This window comes from Thunnus maccoyii, chromosome 10, assembly GCF_910596095.1.
Source record: "Thunnus maccoyii chromosome 10, fThuMac1.1, whole genome shotgun sequence".
In the NCBI taxonomy this organism is placed as follows: domain Eukaryota; kingdom Metazoa; phylum Chordata; class Actinopteri; order Scombriformes; family Scombridae; genus Thunnus; species Thunnus maccoyii.
Genome location: NC_056542.1, coordinates 9,320,584 through 9,342,936, shown reverse-complemented (window position 1 = coordinate 9,342,936; position 22,353 = coordinate 9,320,584). Strand labels below are relative to the sequence as shown.

Below are 22,353 nucleotides of genomic sequence, written 5' to 3'. Positions count from 1 at the left end.
GACGATCATATTTGTTGCAGGACTTTTATACTGGATTCTATTAGATTTCAAAGGTTTTAATGATATGATATCCAACCTCTCTTCTCTCTGTATGATTATTGTTTATGATGTCAGAAGCAGCAGAGGAGATTTTAGTGTTATTGCAACTAAATCTGACTAAAACTGATTATAGTCTGATGTTTAATCAGTCGTGAGTCATTTTCTATTTTCTTTCTCCTCAGAGAAGCAGAGGTCTTCACTGCCCCAGAAAGTGAGTAATGTCACATCAGACACACTTTACACAACACAGCTTTCATCAAATAGCTGCTGGTTGAAAATGATCCTCATCTTGACCACAATAAATAATGATACAAACCAGTGACATCATTTGATCAGATGGTGCTCACTGAACTGAAGCAGGATTCTGATTGAGATTTTGAGCTGAAATATTTTATCCACCAATAATGTTATAATAAAATCTGTGCTATCTCTACCACTGAGGATGACAACAGGACAACTAAATGTTTAGGACGTGTATGTTTTTCCAGACTTTCTTATTCAACTCTGATGGTAAATAGGTGGAAAGAGTTTTTAAAGCAGAAATATCACAGCTGCTGTTGAAGCAATAAGAACATGTGATCAGGTGTGTCATTCCTACTTTTGGCAGCACAGTGTTAGAAAGAGTTGGAGACATGCAATAAATCACAATTACTAATAACCAGTTTATAGAAATAAATGAAATGAATCACACTGTGCTCACACTTTGTCTTTATAAAATCACTGTAGATTAATCACAGTATTACTTTGTGTAATATATTAATATTAGTTGTTACAATACTCACATGATTTAAATGTTTACATTGATGCAAAGACATCAGTGTTTTATCATTACAGTGGAAATATTATATAAATGCCCTCTGATCACTTTTAATCCATCAGGATGTTACGATGACACCAGTTAAGGAGAAACTTTTGGAAACACTGGAAGAATTATGTTTCGGGGAATTCTTGCACTTCAAAGACATCCTGCAGAAACTTCAAATGAAAGAATTCCCAAGAGTCCGAATAGAGATGGCACAGAACAAGGTTGACTTAGTGGAGTTGATGGTTGAGATCTGTGGTCAACAGTCTGTGGAGGTGACCAGGGAGGTTTTAAAGAAGATGAACAGGACGGATCTGGTGCAGAGGTTGTCAGACACCAGCTCAGGATCTAAAGGTAAGTTTTGCGGAAACAAAACCCCAATACAATTCCAATATCAAACATTTGATATGCAGAGTAGGGTCTTATTCTACTTTGAACATTGAACATTGAACATTTTACATTTCTTGTAATCTGGCAAAAAATATGTAATTAATCATCATTAAGTTCCTGTTACACCATCATTAAGATGTAAAATATTTGCATTACCTGGTTTTTGGTACCTGGCTTTGTGCAATGACAACATAAGACAGGACACTGATGGTTGGATGGATTTACTAACACCTGGGAAAATAATTATAATGATTATAATGTTGGGGGTGTTTTTGCGAAAAAAGATCTAATTATGCAAACTAATCTCTGCGTTATTTGTGAGAACAATTTAGTTGTTAGCATTAAGCTTGTCTTACACCATCATTAAGTTGTTGATTTTTGGTACCTGGCTTGGTACCACAACAGCATAATACAGGACATTGACTATATAGCATGTCGGCAACATTAAGACCCATTACTTTACATGTTTGATGTTGGCTACTATCCAGTTGTTTATTGTAATATATGTACATGCAAAACAAATTAAGTTATATTATTGTTCCTGTATTTTCATTGTATAATCATTCCCTCTCATGAGGAATGATTACTACAACAGCTACATGTAGCTAGCCTGTACATTGTACATAACAGAAGTCCTGTGAAGTGCTGCCACTTTTCCTCAACTTAGACTTTTCTCAGCAGTAAGTCCTGCATAACATATTGCTCTCATACTGGAGCAGTGCCATGTAGTGAAGTCAAGTCAAGTCAATTTTATTTGTATAGACCAATACCACAAACAACAACCTTTTCACAGGGAATAAATTGAAGAAACCTCAGGAAGAGTGACAGAGGATGGATCCCTCTCCCAGGATTGACAGACACACAATAGATGTGTGTGCACAGAATATATATATATATAGTATATATATAGTATAGCACATAGTGCTAAGGCAGCAGAGCATCTGGAAGGTTACCATATGATTCCATTTATAAATATAAAATAATTTAAAACATTTTCTGATGTGTTTTAACAAGGTCCTTCAGGAAGCTTGGAGTCTGGGGCTCATGGAGGCATTATGGTAATCTCTTTTATTATTCAATTTGCTCTTTTGTTTATTTGTAAATTGAACAATTCCATTTATTTACAAAAGTGATGGTGAATGAGTCCAATTTCACTAAATGTATAATTTTGCCTCATGTGGTTAATATTAGTCACATGATTTAAATGTGTACATTGATGCAAAGACATCAGTGTTTTATCATTACAGTGGAAATATTATATAAATGCCCTATGATCACTTTGAATCCATCAGGACGAAACAATGACACGAGTTAAGGAGAAGCTTTTGGAAACACTGGAAGAATTATGTCTCGGGGAGATCAAGCAGGTCAAGTGGTGGCTGCAGAACCTACAAATGAAAGATCTCCCAAGAATCCCAAGAGTCCGAATAGAGAGGGCAGACAGCATGGATGACTTAGTGGATCTGATGGTGGAGATTTGTGGTCAACAGGCTGTGGAGGTGACCGGGGAGGTTTTAATGAAGATGAACAGGATGGATCTGGTGCAGATTTTGTTAGACACCAGCTCAGGATCCAAAGGTAAGTTGTGTGAAAAAAAACAAACACTTACACCATCATTAAGTTGTTGGTTTTCAGTATCTGGTTTGGTACCACAACAGCATGATACAGGACATTGTCTATATAGCATGTTTGATGTTGGCTACATGTAGCTAGCCTGTACGTTGTACATAACAGAAGTTCTGTGAAGTGCTGCTACTCTAACATATTGTTCTCATACTGGAGGAGTGTTATGTAGCACATAGTGCTAAAGCAGCAAAGCATTTGTTAGTTAAAATATGATTTTATATGTAAACATTACATAACACAACATTTTCAAATGTGTTTTAACAAGGGCATTCAAGAAGCTTGGAGTTTGAGGCTCATGGAACCATTATGGTAATCCCTTTCTTTCAATATATTTTTTTATTTGTTCATTTGTATGATGTTGAAAAAGATTAAACAGGAACAATTCCACTTACAGTATTTACAAAAGTGATTGTCCTCCTGTGCAGGAGTCCAAAGACTGGACTAAACTTGAACCTGAAGTGAACAGTACAGATGCAGATGAGGCTCCAACTTACAGGTAAAAATAACATCTTCAATATTGTGTCACAACAAACTGGAACTATGGCAAACATTTCAGCAAGGTTCTTTGAATTTTTTCCCAGAGGGACGACTAAGATCTTTTTCCTGCCATGTTACAGTAACAGTGATAATTAGACACATCGCTTTAAATAAAATCAAGGCACCTACTGGTTAAGTTTACATTTACTCCATTACACTTTTGCACATATGCACAAACTCTTTTGTTTTTTTTTCTTTCAGCCTACAGTCTGAAGCAGGAAAGTTTGAATGCAGTGTCTCTGACCTGCGATGGGTCTGTGAAGAAAAGGTCAGCATTAAGTACCAGTTCTGGTCTTGGGAAGAACACATGGAGAGAATGGAAAGCTTACAATACATGCCTGCAGGTCCTCTACTGGACATCACAGTCATTGCTGGGAAGTTAAATGAAGTGTACCTGCCACACTGGATCTGCACAGGTAAGTGGACATGAAGAAATAAGTAAACATGTATTTAAATGTATTGTGATACAATCCCTTTCTCCTCACTAAATATATGTGCTTGTATTTTGTGCAGATGACTCTACAATATTAGACAAGTTTGCAGTCCTACACATAGATGCCTGTGGAGATGTTGTTGAGGACGTGTCTGAGGTCACATCATCCCATGTCAAGTTATCCGAACCAGTTTTTTCTCCAAGAGCGGTTCTGATGAAACTTGGCTTTCCGGTGAAAATAAAGTGCAACGTGTTAATATACTATAAACCAAACACAACGTTCCTCAAACTCCATGTGTATCTGATCCCACATGATCCTGCTCTAAAACAGGTTATTTAATATCTTACTGTCACAAATGTATTATATAATAAGATTTAAAAAGCCTACAACTGAGTATTAGGGCCAGTGGTGAAAAAAAGTGAAATTGTGAGAATAGAGTTGTGAAGTGGGAGGAGTCGCTGGTCACAGAAGGTTTTTTCCCTTTTCTGTACTCCCATTTAAAAATCTTCTTAAAACAATATCCAAAAATATGACTTACCATTGACACATACATGTATGATCAATAACAAAGTTCACGTTTACACTTGTTATTTTTATGCACATTTTATTGAAGATAAGCCACTTAAAACATGAGACAGCGAAGTGGACACATTTCCTTATTTTAAGATGATGGACCAAGTGATTCTCCTCAGATTTCTGTCAGCAGCTGAAGTTAATATTTGTTTGGAGGCTAAAAGATCTCACTGACAAATTGAAACTTTTCAAATTAAGCCCACTGCTCACTGCATGTCAATGTGCAGCAGCCTTCAATCCTTTTCCGACACCATACATTGAGATTTGATCTCTGCTCTCTTTGGCACAGCTGTCTGGACAAAACCAAGTGCTCAATGTGCTTCAGCAGCTGCTTCATAAGATTATACAATTCAGAAATAATGCAGTTGGTTTATTGTATTTTGACTGCGGGTGTGATACACTAAGTATTTCCTTCACTGATGAAATATACTGTAACTTAATTTTTAATGAAGGCTGCTCTCGCCTGTTTACTCATTAAACCACAATTCTACAGCAGCGTATTTGGTTATTCTCAAAATATATATTATTTTCATAACATCATCTTTTCCTCAATATCTTGTCTATTCTGGAAACCTCACATTTCATTTTTTCCCAACAGTGCTCCTAATACTCTATTGTAAAAACCGTATTGCTTATTCATGTACTTTAAAACACAAATGACAATGTTTGCTACTGTAACCTTGAAGCAGCTTTGTGCTTACATTATATTGCTTTTTTTTCCAGACAGTGGACAAAACAGAATCCTTAGATGGATACACAGTAATCCGGAAGCCACATCCAGACAAGTATCTGAAAACGCAACAAGGATTCGTTCTCACCGCAGACATCGACACAGCAAAAATTTCCCCTCTGGTATACTTTGTACTGTATGTGTACATGTACAGCATTAATGTTTGGCGTCTAGGCTCTGATCTTGTGACTCCCCACAAGAAAACATTGATGTCACACAGCAAGGAGTTGGGAGCAACAGTACTAACTTCCCTCCTAGACTCAGAGCCTACAGGTGGATGCTGGGGTGGAGGTCGAGCTTTTGAAACTCTATAGGCCTACAAATGGCAGCAAGCAAGCATAGCTTGTATGACCAGTGTGGCAGCAGGATGCAGCTAAATGTGAGCAGAGTACTGACGACTTAAGTACACCGCCAAGGTTATAAGGGTATGTTGGATATATGTCACAGTGAGGGGAGTATGGCTTGTGAGTGGAGCAGCCACTTGAGTTGGGCTGCCTGAACTAGCTCACCGACCTCGCTTCAGTTATGTAGTGAATTGTGGTTCAGACGTATTGTATCAAAAGATAAAATAGGATCAAAGCCACTGCATTGCACATTGAGGTGTGCAAATGGTGTGGTCACACCTGGTTTTGCACATTTTAACAATATTTTATTTCAAGTTGATTTATTGTATTTGTGTTATTATTAGATTTTTTAGATGTGACTGATGGTGAAATTGCAGCATTTTGCTGCAGGGATTTTGACACTTTCGTAGTTCTTTTAGCCATGTTGGAAATATTGTAGCTGTCAGAAATTTAAAACATTTTCAACTCAGAATTGCAACCAGGTAGCTTGCGTGAACGTCTTTTCCAACTTGGCTGTAATTAAACACTGAACAATATGATGTGAACACAACATAAGACACAAGGAAAATATGCAAGTGAGAAACATGGATACAATTAAGGGAATTGGCATTTAGACTCCTTTAATTGTAAATAGATGCATCATTGTTTGTATTGGCAACTTGTGCAAAGAGACATGTGATCGGTGTTGTCAACTTAGCAACATTCTCCCTAGATACAGCTTTTAAGAGCCTAGTGACAAATCCATTGACTTTTTGGTCACACATAAGCTACTTCAAGAAGGTTGCCAATACTGCTTGGTGAATGTGGAGTCAGCTTTGCTCGCTGTGTTCAGAGTTTGGGAGAGATCAGCAGCCAGACAGAAATGTGAATGATTTGAGCATGTGCAAAACAGTGTTCCTAATGACCAGACACTAATCATCTAGTTTTGTTTTGTTGTAAAGGATTTAACTTGACTGTTTACCTTTGTCAAAAACTAACTCCTCCTCTCCTTTTATGTTGTATTTTTTACACAGGATGGGATAACCCTCAGATATGACAGCCAAGACCCGAATTTCTATGAAGTGTTCATTGAACATCCAGACAGAAACTTCAACTTTACACTCTTTGACCGTTATGCAAAGAAGAGTGAACCAGTGTGTGAATCAGTGTGGACCTGTGAAATTCGAAAAGGTCAGTGGTTCTTAAACAATATTACCTACACTATATAAAAAGATGCATTCTGTCTTTTCCATTAACTTAAAAGTTCTATATAATTAATGTAATAATTAATGAGACCTGAATCACCAACACCAATGCACACTGAAAATGGACGTGTTGCTCTGTGAGTGTGATATTCTGGTTGTAGCTGTCTGATTTATGTGTTCACCTGCCATTTAATACATGATAATGAGGATAAATTCCTGTTTATTTTATTCCATGAATAGTCACAAACCCATAGAAGTGCTTAAGACAGCAAGTATGGGTTTTGAGACAGAGCAATTTATCAAAACACAACAAATTTGACCAGCGCTGTAATAACATCCGGTGGTTTTTGAACTACAACTGATCCTTTAGAATAAGAATATTAATGATATTAAATATAATAGATATTTTATTTAGCTAAAATGTCTCATTATTTAATCTTTTGTTGTGAATGAAATACATAAACCCACAAAATCAGCAAATATTGGTATATGTTTTGTTCTCCATTTTATTTCAGCTGACTATCCAAACTCTGGTCATTCAGAAGGTAAGACACTGCATATATTTACTGTCCATTACTATACGAGATTTCAGCTTTCAGTCATATGTCATAAATATTTCACACATTTGTTGCAAATATTTCAACCAGAATAAAACCAATTGGAATTTCATCAATGTTTAAAATGTTTGTAGTTTTTAAACCAAATCGTAAGATCGCCATGATATTATTGTAGCACCTAAGTTGTTGTGTTTGTTTGTTTGTTTTTCACATATTTCACATTTGACCATTTTAAATAAACTGCTGAGAAGTTGTCTTTAGCTGAATTTACAGAGCTGAACTTGGCCAGCTATTCTGTGCAGTATTCTTGTACTTTGGTTTGCCTGCTGAAGTATTCTTGTCTAGAACAATGTATTTATTATAAGGTTATCATTAATTGTGTTGCAGCTGCAGCATCATCAGCTGGACCAGCTGGTGCTACAGTGAAAGGTAGGTTCATTACAAAACATAAAGAGGCACTTCAACTTAAAAACATGCATGTTTGCAAACATTGCATTTTGCTCCCTTAAATGTAAAGTTGACTGAAAAACTGATAAATACTTTGTTCAAAATACATTATTCTTGATTGATTATTGAAGTTTAGAACTGCCTGTAGTTAAAGGATGAGGATGGCAATTTTCTGTTTTTTTAATTGTCATCAAATTTCATGTGCAGAGCCACAATAACAATGAATCAATTCTACTCACAAGTATTGTGTCTGTATCCAAAGCCTGACATGTTATTCCTCTGTGCCACAAACAGTGTGGTTAGTTGTTTAAAAACGGATCCAAAGACTAACAACAGTGATCGCATTTTTACTCTCCACAAAGTATTTCTATGTCAGGAAGAGGCCACCGTTCATGTGCGAGGACGCGAGTCTCTTAACAGTAACAGTTACAGATTACTACGGTAACCACTGTCTTCAGGGATGAAGGAACATGTCACCCAGTGCAGCAGTTGTGGCTCATTAACATGTTTTTAATAGTTTTTTGAAAACAACGGAGGTCTATGGCACAGAGGAATAAGATATATCAGGCTTCGGATACACACACAATACTTGTAAGTAGGATCGATTCATTGTTGGTTTGATTCTGCACATGAAATTTGTTGACAATAAGAAAAATATAGAAAATCACCATCCTTTAATCATCCTCTTTTATACCTTATGCAAATATTTAAATACAATATTTTTATTTCAATATTTTAGCAGTTACTGTAATATATTTTCAAGAGTTTCAAGAATAAAAATGTTTTTACCAGAATGCAATGTACACATTAATTACATTTTCATTACATTTGGTTTAATTTACATTTTGTTTGTTGTCTTTAGTCTTTTTTTTAATTGTAACCAAACATGTATACCTATTTTTGTAGCTGTTGTAGCTTTGTTTTGGAATTTTACATGAAACTTTATCCCTCTGTAAAGTATGTATTCCCTCACTTAAACTTTTGTTTAGTTGATCTGATATGTAGACACTAATAGATACTAATCCACTGAGGGATTCATAAACAGGAAGAGCAAATCGGGACAAATTAAGAGAAACAAAAGCTTCTGAGAGACAGATCCTGATTTTATATTAGCCAAGTTGTTCTGATAATTAAAGAAAGCAGTTTGTTTTCTGTGTCAGTGACGTTAAAGAAGAACAATACAGTTGTTAAGCAATTACAGTTTTCCCTAAATTTCTTACAGCTTTGGGATCCTCACGTGGAGCAACTGGTGGAAATACCTTGGCTGAAGGCAGGTCCACAGGTATTAACTATGCAATTTTCTCATGAAATGACTTTTAACATTTACAAGAAAAACAAAACAAAACAGAACAGGTCTAACTTGATCAAGGGTTAGAAACATTATAGTAACTAACGTAAGTGCTGCATGAAATATCAAATAAAACAAAAAAACTGAGATTTGAAGGCTTTAAAAATGGAGGATGAATGAAATTATATCCATAAAATGTAGAACTGACCTGTCAAAATAAACACTTCATGGGCCCTGATTCCTCTTAAATCATTGTGTTAATTTGTCTATTCGTTGGATCTCTATTAACTACTTGAAGCTATGAATGAAGTTTGTGTGTTTGTAATATTTGACAAATTTCAGTCAGCTCCACTTTAAATAAAAAAGTAGAATTTATATAGAAATTGTTGATTGTTGCACTTTGATGTGAAATCTGACTGCAGGTGTTTTATCACAATGATTAGAGGGTGAGAGATTCAAGATTGTGTTTCCTTTGTTGGTCATTTTTTGATAAAACCCTTTGTATTGTAAATCTTTATGAATCAAGAAAGCCTGATGCAAAGTGTTTTATTCCATTTCTCCTTAGAGGAACAAAGTGTGGATGAACTATCTGCACTGGTCCAGAAAGTGAGTAATGTCTCATCAGTCTGACTTTTCACAACAAATCTTCATTCAATAAGATGCAGGTTGAACATCACCCAATATTTTAAATCATGAGTAGAACTGATGCTGCATTCAGAGGAGCTGTTCAGCTATAATCAATAAATTATGTTCAAATCGTCTCCTTTTGTTTTTTTGTTTTTATTTCACCAGGCAGCAACAATCACAACAGTTGAAGAGAGGCTTTTGGAAATGCTGCAACATTTGGAAGAGGAAGATTTCGAAGACTTCAAGTGGTTTTTGCAGAAAAGAAACCTCATCCCAGCAGACCTCCCGTGCATCCCATGGAGCAAACTGGAGAAGGCAGACAGGAAACGTGTGGTGGATCTGATAGAGCAGACCTACAGCCAACGGGCTGTGGAGGTGACCAAGATGCTTTTCAAGAAAATAAACAGGAACGATCTGGTGAAGCAGTTGTGAAACACCAGCTCAAGATCCAAAGGTAAATTATGGGAAAACAACAAACAAACAGAAGTGGTTTGTTGAGTGACAAAAACAATCCCATAAATTATTTTCTTTACCTCATTATGAATCTTAAACTTTGTATGCAGGGTGCGGTCTGTAGGTCTTCATTGGGTACATTTACATTCACACTAATATTCCACTATTATTCCAAATATGACAATATTCTGAATTTGACATGGGTCATGTAAACAACATATTCTGTTTGGATATTCCAAATTAGGCCTAAAACAAAAAAAAGAGAGATTTGAGGGCTTTGAGGGTTTACCCCTGCGCAGGCCAAATGACATATGATGGAGCATGAAGGCAGACAGAGGAGAGGGATGAGAGGAGAGTGGAAAGCTGTTCAGGGCGGGCTGGAAAAACAGAGCGCGCCTCCTCCACGACGGGGACGGAGGGGATTGGTTATAATCCTGACTGACACCAGCTCAAGATCCAAAGGTAAATTATGGGAAAACAACAAACAAACAGAAGTGGTCTGTTGAGTGACAAAAACAATCCCATAAATTATTTATTTTATTTACCTCATTGTGAATCTGAAACTTTGAATGCAGGGTGTGGTCTGTAGGTCTTCATTGGGTACATTTACATTCAGGAGGAGGGGATTGGTTATAATCTTGACTGACGGTGACGACTTGGTGTGATGCACCAGCAACACTCAGCAGTGTAGTAAACATCATGGGACAACGGAGGTACTGGATGTGCCTGTAACTATAAATTTATAATATCAGTCATATCAATGTCACTTATAAATATCAGGCAGCAGCTCACTAATGTTTTTCCACCTCACTGGTTTACTTCACTGCTAACATTTTATGATTCATTTATGATGTGATGTGATGTGATGGTCTTTTTTTAAGTCTTCAGAGATCCAGGAACTGAGCAATGACACATCAGTCTGACTTTACGCGACACAGCTTTCATTCAAAAGATGCAGGTTGAAAATTCTTCTCAGCTTAAACTGATAAATTATGATACAAACCAAATTTATAATTTTCATCAGATGAATCTGTCACAGATCTGAGGCTGTATTCAGGTATATCCATTCAGCAAGAAAACCTGAATTTTTTCTTCAATAATGTTACAACACTGTTATCTAGAGCTGTAACGATTAGTGGATTAATCGATTAGTCTACTAATTTAATAATTAGTAATTTTTTATGCAAATATGACAAAACAGTTGCTGGTTTCAGCTTGTCAGATGTGAGGATTTGAGGCTTTTCTGTGTCGTACATGACAGTAAACTGAATTTCTTTGGAATTTGGACTGTTGATTATACAAAATAAGATGTCACCATGACGTTATAACGGCCATTTGTCACTATTTTCTGACAGTTTATAGCCAAAACGCTGATAAAGAAAATGATTGTTAGTTGCAGCACTACTGCTATCTCTAGCACTGAGGAGGACAAGAAGAAATCAAGAAACAGAGCTGTCCAAAGTTTTTAAGACACAAGTGTAAAATTATTGCATTGTAACTATTTTTGACCATGAAAACAAAATGCAACAAATCAAATACAGAGGGTGATTCATTTTAGCCTTTGTTATAACAACAAGAACATGTGATGTTTAGATCAGGTGGCTCTTTCTAGGTTTTTAGCAGCAGAGTATGTGAAAGACTTAAAGTCCTGACAAATAATGTAAATATATTTATCAGTTGAAAGAGAAATAAAGAGAATCATCATTTGCTCTGATGTTAGCAATGAAAATCATATTAAATTTATCATAAACAGTATTTAATCTTGAAAAGCAGTTATGTTGAGTATTGAGGTCATAGTGTGTGGTAGTGTTGTACAGTTATGTTAAAAGATGTTTCTAATACTTTGCTTCCCTCATGTATATAAATGGGGGTGGACTAAATATTAGAAGCACCTTTTAATATAATGCAGTCCAGAACAACAACACCACCGCACACTACAACGTCACTAATGAACATTAAGTTGAATTATCACCTTTCTGACAGCGTCAACAAAAGCAGAAACTTTTAAGCCAAAAGATAGAATTCATGGTGGAGCTGTTGTATTGGTTTGCACTAGATTGTACATATGTACCTAATGAAGTGGCAAGTGAGTGTATATGCTCTTTATATACATTTTTGTTCTTTTGTTTATGTTTTGTTCAATTTGATCTTATTTTTATCTTGTATTTTATCATATTTTGTATTTTTATAATGCTTTATTTTTATACTGGATATCTTGTTTTAATATCTTTTTTGACGTCTTAAAGCACTTTGAATTGTCTTGTTGCTGAAAGGTGCTATACAAATAAATTAGTGTTGCCTATGAATGTACTGTATCCTTTGAAATTACCAGGTGGCAACAATGGAGCACTGTTGTAGTCAACGTTATATTTGTGTAGAGTAAAAAAGATGAAATAAAAGGTGAATATAAGACCTTTGGGTATAAAGTGTTCCACAGTCTGGAGGCATGTTACTGGGTGGAAGATGGTTTAAGAAAGTAAACTTTGACTGATTTAGCTGCTGCTCGAGGCAGACGTTACTCTGAAGATCATATTAAATAGAAGGAAGAGAGAACCGCTAACACTAAAGGTGTAAACCCTTTTCTAACACATTAGAAGGGTTAAAATATATTATTCTTGATTGATTATTGAAGTTTAGGACTGCTCTTTATGTACATTTTTGTTCTTTTGTTTGTTTGTTTTTTTATCTTATTTTTATTATTATTTTCAACCGTCTTTTTATAATGCCTTGTTTTATCACTAGATATCTTGTTCTAATACCTTTTTGACATCGTACATGAAGCACTTTGAATTGTCTTGTTGTTGAAAGGTGCTTTACAAATAAATATGTGTTGCCTATGAATGTACTGTATCCTTTGAAATTACCAGGTGGCAACAATGGAGCACTGTTTACTGTATATGGGTCATTCAACATATTTTCTATTTTAAAATCTATAATAAATTCCCTCATTGTTATGATTGGTTCTGATTATTTGAGAGAATGAAGTGATCTAAAAACAATATATATGAAGCAAGTATATTGATGTGACAGAGTCACATGTGTGTTTTCACCGCCAAGTTTTTCAAAATGTGCACACTGATCATAACATTCATTTGTGTCTGTAATTGTTCAAAAGGGTTTCAAGTTTCAAGTGTGATTGTTTATCTAGAAGAAGAAAGTAGTTCTGAGTGTTTCCCACAAAACCTCCATGCCAGTGAACAACTATTTTCATTCTCATGATTTGGTTGTAATGAAAGCCTAAATGAGAGGTCATCTTCTCAAATTATTTTGCATATACCTTTGGATAAAGGAAAGGCACTGCAGGTTGTTTTAAAGTTTAAAGTAGGAGGTACATATCAAACCCTTAAAATATAGAACTATAGAGACAAAAAATAAATATAATAAATACACAAAATATAAATATAGTCTATTCTATTCACTTTCAAATTATATCTAGACTTAAACACAATGAGACTGATTTGTGTAGGTTGTTATTCGTAGTAAATTGTGTCTCGAAAAACATGAGTCATTTAGTCCCTTTTGATATTTACTCAGTTTATAAATGATTAAAAGGTCTCGTGGGTATTATCTGTACGTTTGCTTGTCGTTTTAAAGCGATTATCTTCAAATAGATTAGGATTAGCGATTAGGGCTGCTTTTCACAGCACAACAGGTGTTACTGAAACACTCAGTAATGGAAGAGAGAGAGAGACGCCCGGTGACATTTATTACCACAGTTAGCAGGAATATTTGAGGAACTAAGAAGTAGTTAATACCGGATATAAGCTCCTGAATCACAGTAAAGACCATTTATGGACACAATGAAAGATTTACCTCAATTAATTCAGAGAAAAAACTGGGCGGATTTTACATCTTAACGGCTGGAGCAACAAGGTGCAGTTAAAATGGTAAAACTGTCTTTCAAACTGTATTTTATTTTTATTTTTAACTTTCACTTTCATCGTCCTGCTTCCTCTGTAGAGATGTATTCGTGTGTGTAAATTGTTACAGCAGCCCAATACTACGATAAAACATTAGTTAACACTTTGTTTACGTTAGTGTTAAACAGAGAGAGAGAGGGAGAGAGAGAGAGAGAGAGAGAGAGAGAGTATCAGGTATTCATCATTTGTGGGGACATAAATCTGTTTAAACAGTCACATGTGGGGACTCGCCTCCCTTTTGAGGACAAAAAGCAAGTCTCCATAATGTAAATCATTTATTTTAGGGTGAAGACTTGTTAAAATGAAGGTAAGGTTTAGGTTAAGGTTTGGGTTAGGGTGGGGCAAGTAGTGGTTGAGGTTAGGGTAATCTACAGGAAATGAATGTACAATGGTGCTTGAAAGTTTGTGTTAGAATTTTCTGTTTCAGCATAACATTAATGACCTAAAACTTGATCAGATGTTCATTCAATTACTAAAATTTAAGGGAACCCAATTAAACAAATGAGACAAAACATTAGTCCTGGGGTGGTGTAGTCAGGCTATATCCTTAAATCTTAGACCTTAACTCCCGTTGTCACCACATGTGCAAACTGTGTAGCTTTAAACACTGATGGTGAATTGAGTAAAAGTATGAGCAGATGAATAAGTGTGCGTGGTCAAGCCCATGGCATCAAAATCTCACTCCAGCCAGGTACCCAAAGTTGGCAACCCTGAGTATGTGTACATATAAAATGCTGCTTTCTTGATAAAATATATATTTAGAATTGTTGGTAAATTATAATGTGTTTTTTTAATATCAGTTCATTGAGAAAATCTTAACAGACAAAAAGATCAAATTCCCTGCTGGCCAAAGTGATGCTGCAGAGTTATGTTGGCAGATTGCCACAACTCTTCTTTGGGAGTCTGGTAAGTTATATGATAGCACTACCAACAAGATGTAAATGAAAACATCTATGACGACTCTGGTTGTCATCTTTGATAATTACAGGATTTGGCTTAAAAGAAAGCTTCTTGTCCTCACAAATGTTGTCCTCTTTCAAATAATTTTCTATTTTTCTGACACTTCACAATGTTTTTCTCCCATACAGTGCATCCTATAGGGCACCTTTTTTCATTGAAAGGGCACCCAAACCTGCACTTCAGTTTGCACTTTAACCCTAAATTGCACTTTTTCTTTTTTGTTGTTCACTAGAAGGGCACCCATACAGAACCTCCAGCTCACCCCATTACAACAGCATCATAGGGCATTGCATTACATCCTCTTCATTTAAAGGGCACATCATATTTTCTCATCTTTGGGGGCTCTTTACGTGGCACTATCACATTTTCTTCCACTGAAAGGACACCTGAAGGACACTTCATTCAAGATTGTCACATATAGAGGCCCTCTATAGGGCACTTCATCCTGATTTACCCATAACTAGGCAGTCATCACAGAACTTTGGTATGTTTTCTCCTTTGTGCAGGCACCTGAGAGGGCATTTTATCATACTGTGGGGCACCTTAATTTAATTTAATTTAATTTATTGTTTATTTTTTTACTACATTCTACAGATAAAACTCCCTAAAAAAGTTAGTTTTGAGCCTTAGCACTCTCCACAGTACTTCAGTGGTATGAGCACAGCATCTCTGCTGCTCTACACACCCAGTGCTTAGTCCATTAGTGTCCTTTCAACATACAAGTGCGACTGGCCTGCTCTCTCTGTTTCACCATACACCAGATCACAAAACATCACCAAAGTATAAGTGTAAGTATCAGAATTAGTAAGACATATTGTATTTTTCCATTACACCAAGGTTATTAGGTATGATCTGAAGTATAAACAAAATAAAACAATTGATGGTAGGGCATCACCCGTGCATTATAGAGGGGGATACATATTTTCATAGACTGCCTGGTAGGACAAGTAGCCTACCTTAATGGCTTTGTGTAATGTGAAGCGCTATATAAATGCAATACATTATTATCATGATGATTATTATGATTATTTTTTTATTTACCCTTCAAGGAGGGGGAATTCAAAATCATTTACAACAATATCCAAAGGTAGGCTATGATTTGCAATGCAAAAGTGGATTACAGGAACAAAATATTGTTTACAATGCTGCATTCAGTTTAATGTACATTTCGAGTAAAGTAGACTAGGTGTAATTGAGGCGAGCAATGTGTTAAAAATGATTATTGATCTTTCTTTTACAGTATTGAACGTGTATTTGAATGAACAAATTCATTACAAAAGGTTGAACCACAGCGCATTTGGATCTGGTTTCTAAACAGGAACATAGGGTGTAATCGACTGCGTAGTACATCATAACTTTGTCATATTACAGGAGGAAAAAAGATATGATTGCCTTGGTTTTTAGACATTCTCAGTTCAGTGCAATGAATAATACGAAGTTTAATAACAAAAACAGAAGAATAAAAGCATTTATTTTGAGAGATGAGACGTGTATACTAAAACGATAAGTTAGACAATCCACATGTTGCTATTTTTCTTTTATTTTGGTGGACAAAGCGTAGCAATGTCGCTCCACCTTCGTTGGATGCATGCGCGGCCCCTTGCCCAGTTAGATATTTCCTGTATATTATAAGCTCATCGGGGCACGTCACAGACAGCAGCATCAGGATCACAGCAAATCTCGTTCATGGACACAACAATGAAGGATTTGCCGCAATTAATTTAGAGAAAAAAAGGAAGATTTCACATCTCAACGGCTAACGGTAGGTTACAATATTTTCAAACGGTACTGCTTCTTTTTAACTTTCACTTTCATCGTCCTGCTTCCTCTGTAGAGTTATGTTTGTGTGTGAAATTTGTTTCAATGGTACAATAAAACATCAGTTAACACTTTGTTAATGTGAGTTGTTTGCTACTGGACAGTTTATGAAACGTGAAAAGTAAGCGAGTGTGTGTGTGTGTGTGTGTGTGTGTGTGTGTGTGGGCGCGCGCGCGCGCGCGCGTGTGTGTACGCATGCGCGAAAGCCCATGCAAGGCTTATTGGCGTTAATGAGAAAATGGCAGTAGCAAAACACATAGGACTGCAACAATTATTTTCATTATCTATTATTTCCTTGATTAATCGATTCGTTAGAAAAAGAGGAAAGTGGTGAAAAATGTTGATCACTGTTTCCAAAAGCAACAGTCCACAACCTAAAGAAATTCAGTTTACTATCATAGAAGACCAAAGAAATCAGAAAATATTCACATTTAAGAAGCTGAAATGAGATAATTTTAGTATTTTTTCTTTAAAAAAAACACTCAAAATGATTAATCAATTATCATAATAGTTGGCAATTAATTTTCTGATGATCAACTAATCAATGAATCGACTAATCATTGTAACTAATGAATAATTTCATCCTCGATTAATCAGTTGATAATTTTTTGAGTAATCAATTAGTAGTTGGTTCCATAAAATGTCAGAAAATGGCAAAAAAAAAAAAGAAAAAAAAAAGTTGATCACTGTTGTGATCAATGTCTTCTTATGTCCTGAATAACAGTCCACAACCCAAAGATATTTAGTTTACTGTCCTAAAAGGACTAAAGGAACCAAAAAATCTGGAATCAGAGAATTTGGAAATTTTCTTCTCAAGAATGACTCAAAATAACTAATTGATTATCAAAATACTTGGCAACTGATCAATTAATCAACTAATCGTTGCAGCTCTACAAACAAATACATCTGGAATATTTTTATGCCCTTATCAGAGATTAAAATTGAGAGATTACAGGAAATGAGTGGAAACCGAGGGGGGATATATCTGAAAATTGTACCCGGGGTCCATTATGTTATGATACATCTGTGAGAAATGTTATTTCTCTAAAGAGAGAATGATGTATTCATTTGTGGAAATATTTTCAGGGATTGTTTTTTATTGAGCGAAACATTTGGAGATTGAGAGTATGAGTAACTGAGTAACTGTGTAGAGTAAACCTGTTATAATTTATTTTTTCTTCTTGGTGCTGTGATCATGAAAGAAATAAACATTTTGTTTAAATGCATAATGGACAACAGAGGTATGCATAAAATCTAAGAACAATATATTGTTCTGCAACATTCATTTTTTCTTAAAATGTTTTCCAGCTTCATGACCCTCAGCGGCAGCAACTGATAAAAATAGGATGGAGGAAGGTGAGTGCACAGTTATTATGTACGCAGTGATCTCACTAAATGTTACTCACTGAGTTCAGATTCTCTACAACAAGCTAAACGTAAAACCAGAATCTGACAACTAATAGTTGAACTGTGGAAGGATATTTTGAACAGGTTATAAAGCGTTTTTGAAATCCACCATTTCAACACTGTATGCATTTTAGTTTGCTACACTTCATATGAAACATGTTCTGATATACGTTGATTATAGCCTCATAATATCTTAAATCTGTCAACTTTGTATCATGTTTCTTTCTCTACTCAGAGCTTTTTGTGGATAAACATCGAGTCGAGCTAATCCGGAGAGTGACCAACGTTGCACCAATTTTGGAAGAACTCCTCAAACGTGATGTTATAAATCAAGTAAATTATGATAAAATCAGGGCTAATCATGACTCTCAGGAGACTATGAGGGCACTCCTTAGTGGGCCCTTGGAATCCAGTGGAGTTAGAGGAAAACAGATCTTCTACAAAATCCTGGAGAGAAACGAGCCACATCTTATTGATGACCTCAAGAGAACGGAGAGCGAGACTGTGATGGATGTGAAAGTCATGGATACAGTGCAAGTGAGTAAATCCTTAGTCATCTAAAGCAGTATAATGTAAGTCTGGATAGCTTAGTTTGTGCTTTCAGATAATCACTGTTTCATTTTTGAGACTCAATTGGTGAATACAATTGAGAATCTAATTAAGTGAATATAATGTACAGTATGTAGTTCATAAACACAATACTTTGAATACAGCGTAACTCTGTTCCTTTAATGGAAAATTTAAGGGATCCTATTAAATAAAAATACACATTAATGTCATTGCAAGGATCAATTCTTGGACCTCTTTAAATGAAAATCTACATCCATCCATCATATAAAACATTATTACATGACTTCTATGAAACTCTACTGGAGGGATGAACACCATTCGTCCAAATGATTTTCCAGCATTTGGTGTTTCAGTGTTGGTGGTGGAGAGCGCTGTCTAAATCGTCAGTCATGGTATTCATGGTAGTAGAGCAAACAAACACTTCACATCCTGTCCTGCATAATACTGTATGATTTACCTTTTTCATTTTCCAGGTAGGTTCAATGATGGATAAGAAGCTGCTTATTGAAATATTGAATGATTTGAGCTCTGAGGAGTTTGAGAAATTCAAGTCGCTCATTGAATTGGAGAAAGATTTCCCGCTCATCTCAAGGAGCCGACTGGATGTGGCAGACATGCAGGAAACTGTGGAGCTGATGGTGGAGACGAACAGCCGAGAGTGTGTGGAGGTGACCAAAAAGGTTTTAAAGGAGATGAACAGGACTGATCTGGTGCAGAGGTTTTCAGATATCAGCTCAAGAACTAAAGGTAAGACAAAGCAGACAAAAACATGAAAAACATAAAACTTGCAACAATGCAGTCACATGTGTCTCATAAGTTTTATAGTTTATTATGTAAAGATAAAGTACATTAGCTGGGGTACAATATTTTGTAAGTTTGTGCATAAACAGTACAATAACAAATATATCCAAAACCATTCAACATTGTTGGAAAATCTTCAAGTAGCTCTGCACATTATTATTATTTCATTGTTAAGGAGGGTTAGTGGAATGAAACCCTTTGTATTATAACTGATGTTAAATACATTTCTAATAAGTCTTTTGATATTTATTTTCTCCTCAGAGAAACACTTGGAACATCGTCCTACACTGATTCAGAGAGTGAGTAATGTCACATCAGTCTGACTTTACACAGCAGTGGATGAAGATTGACAATCATCGTCATCTTGAACATTATAATTGATGATACAAACAAATTTTTCCTCACATAAATAGTTCTCTCACAGAACTGAAGCTATTTTCACATGAGGTCTTAAGCAAGAACGTTATTCACTAATAATGTTAAGAATTTTGTGTTATATCAACCACAAGGAAAATATTTTTTTTTTATTGATTTATTTTTATAACGTTAACTGAAGGTGTAATATATGATGACAATAAAAACAAGAAATAAAAGGAAAAGATGCAACCAGCCATGTTCTCACAGCTTCTCTGTTGTAAAATCAAAAGGCTCATCACAGTTTTGGGATCACAGTCTTTGAAAGAGTTACAGCCAGGCAGTAAAATAAAGTCATGATCCTGTTTGTACAGATAAAATAATTGTAAAAGAGACAAAAGTTTGATGTTACTAAAGAAATGTAAACACATACAAGTAGTTTGTAAAAACAGTTATACAGTATATGATCAATTTGACAAATATTATTAATTCCATTATTAGCTTGTATAACATTGGTGATGTAATCTCACCATATCCACATTTCTAAAACACACTCATCAATGAATCTGTAATCAATAAAATTAAGAGATTGTACACTTGCCCAATGAACATTTTCTTTGTATTTTCCAGGTAGAAACAATGACATCTGTTATAGAGCTGCTTTTGGAAACACTGGCTGGTTTGAGTAACAGGGAGCTTGAATACTTCAAGCAAATCATCTGGAGTCAAAGTTACCTCTACAAACCCTACTTAGAGATCTCATGGATGCTGCTCATGATGGCAGACATGCAGGACACAGTGTTTATTATGGTTCAGACCTTTGGCCAACAGTCTGTGGAGGAGACCAAGGACATTTTATTTCAGATGAAGAGGAGAGATCTGGTGCAGAGGCTGTCAGACAGCAGCTCAGGACCCAAAAGTAAGACAATAGAGACAAAAACATATTCAAATCATAAAACTGGAACAAAACATGTGTCTCATGAGTTTATAAGCTATGATACAGGCTATTCTTTATTTGAAATACTATGATTTATAATGTAGAGAAAAGAAGACAGTATCAGCTGGTATACATAATATATTTTATTACTAATGTGAAATATGAAAAGATATTGTGGGACAGGGAGAAAATATTATTAATGAATTATATGTATCATATATATTATATGTATATGTATTGACTGTTGAGGAGGCTTCAGTTTTATTTTGTGTTGAACCCTTTGTATTGTAATATTTTAAAGAACAATATAGCCTGATGTTGATCACTTTTATTTCCTTTCTTCCTCCTCAGAAAAACACTCTGTGGATGAACACTTGTCTGCACTGATCCACAAAGTGAGTAATGTCACATCAACCTGACCTCATGCAGTACAGCTTTAATTCAAAAAGATGCAAATTTAAAATCATATTTATCATCACATTAGTGGTGATTAATGAAACTAAACTCAGTTTCTCACAGAATTATGAGACAAAATGCAGAAGATGAAACTGAGAAAACAGTTCCTGACTTGTGCTGCCACCTTCGTTACAGTTCATCAAGAACATGTGATGTTAAGATCAGGTGGCTCATTTCAGTTTTTGACAGCACAGTGTGTTTGCCAGAGTTACAGCCTGGAATTAAAATAAAAAACATATCAAGTTTACAGATATTAAAGAATATAAAGTAAGACAAATCATAATTATCAGATGTATCAGTAGTTCAGGTGATCTTGCAGAAAAAACATTTCTTAAAACATCCAAATGTCTAAAATAATGACATTGATACTGTAGATGCAAAGAGATAAATCTTTAATATTCCCAGTGGAGAAATAACATATTTTCTCTTTGAACATACTCTTTGAATTTTCCAGGTAGCAATAAAGACGGCTGTGAGAGAGCTGCTTTTAGAAACAACGAATGATTTGAGTGATCAGGAGCTAACGAAACTTAAGTGGCTCCTGCAGTTCACTTACTTCAAGAAGGGCCTTCCATTCATTCCATGGATCCAACTGGAGTCAGCAGACAGGACAAAAGTTGTGGATCTGATGGTGGAGAGATGTGGCCAACAGTCTGTGGAGGTGATCAGGGAGGTTTTCATGGAAATGAAGAAGACAGATCTGGTGCAGAGGCTGTCAGAGACCAGCTCAGGACACAAAGGTGAGATAAAGAAGACAACTGTCATGTCACATTAATTTATAATAATTAATAAATCTGCAGGAGTACAAAATATTAGATAAAGCAATGGAGCAACAACATATAGGCCACCATGACAGCAGAAATATAGATTTGAATCAACACCTCCCTGACACAATCTCAACAAAAACAATATGAGCTTCACAAAGTTAGTTGGTACTTCATTTCATTTTTGAAGTGGTTAATTGAACTAATTCAATTTACTTGTACATACAAAATAATAAGACAAAGATCACTTCAGAGGAAAATGTTAGAGCTCATTATTACCAGTCTTGTGTTGTATATGGTCAGATAGGAACTTGGCTAATGTTGTCTACATCATT

The 22,353-nt window shown here is 35.5% G+C and overlaps 2 protein-coding genes across 3 annotated transcripts in view; both read left to right on the top strand.

Annotated features, from left to right (window-relative positions):
• The window catches only part of LOC121905492, a 344,732-nt gene that overhangs the window by 13,818 nt on the left and 308,561 nt on the right, over positions 1-22,353 (top strand). The window contains exon 12 of the mRNA XM_042423738.1: positions 21,150-21,193. Coding sequence (XP_042279672.1) covers positions 21,150-21,193 — 44 coding nt within the window. The remainder of the gene's footprint in view (positions 1-21,149; positions 21,194-22,353) is intronic.
• LOC121905496 lies at positions 134-10,780 on the top strand. Of its 2 annotated transcripts, none has more exons than XM_042423744.1 (15): positions 134-250; positions 1,108-1,195; positions 2,246-2,289; positions 2,524-2,809; positions 3,123-3,166; positions 3,283-3,353; positions 3,596-3,810; positions 3,908-4,158; positions 5,125-5,253; positions 6,489-6,645; positions 7,175-7,204; positions 7,604-7,645; positions 8,886-8,945; positions 9,517-9,557; positions 9,744-10,780. In XM_042423744.1, exons 2-15 carry the CDS (start codon positions 1,141-1,143, stop codon positions 10,008-10,010), a joined length of 1,692 nt encoding a protein of 563 aa, XP_042279678.1. In that variant the 5' UTR covers positions 134-250; positions 1,108-1,140; the 3' UTR covers positions 10,011-10,780. The 2 variants fall into 2 exon arrangements, with proteins under 2 accessions (XP_042279678.1, XP_042279677.1); XM_042423743.1 differs by having other exon boundaries at positions 919-1,195.

Bases quoted from the DNA above. Each gene is read 5' to 3' on its own strand.
- LOC121905496 (XM_042423743.1), top strand. From the start codon at position 928: ATGACACCAGTTAAGGAGAAACTTTTGGAAACACTGGAAGAATTATGT. The intron at 3,167-3,282 runs GTAATCCCTTTC...CCTCCTGTGCAG, and splicing joins AGGCTCATGGAACCATTATG to GAGTCCAAAGACTGGACTAA. The intron at 6,646-7,174 runs GTCAGTGGTTCT...ATTTTATTTCAG, and splicing joins GACCTGTGAAATTCGAAAAG to CTGACTATCCAAACTCTGGT.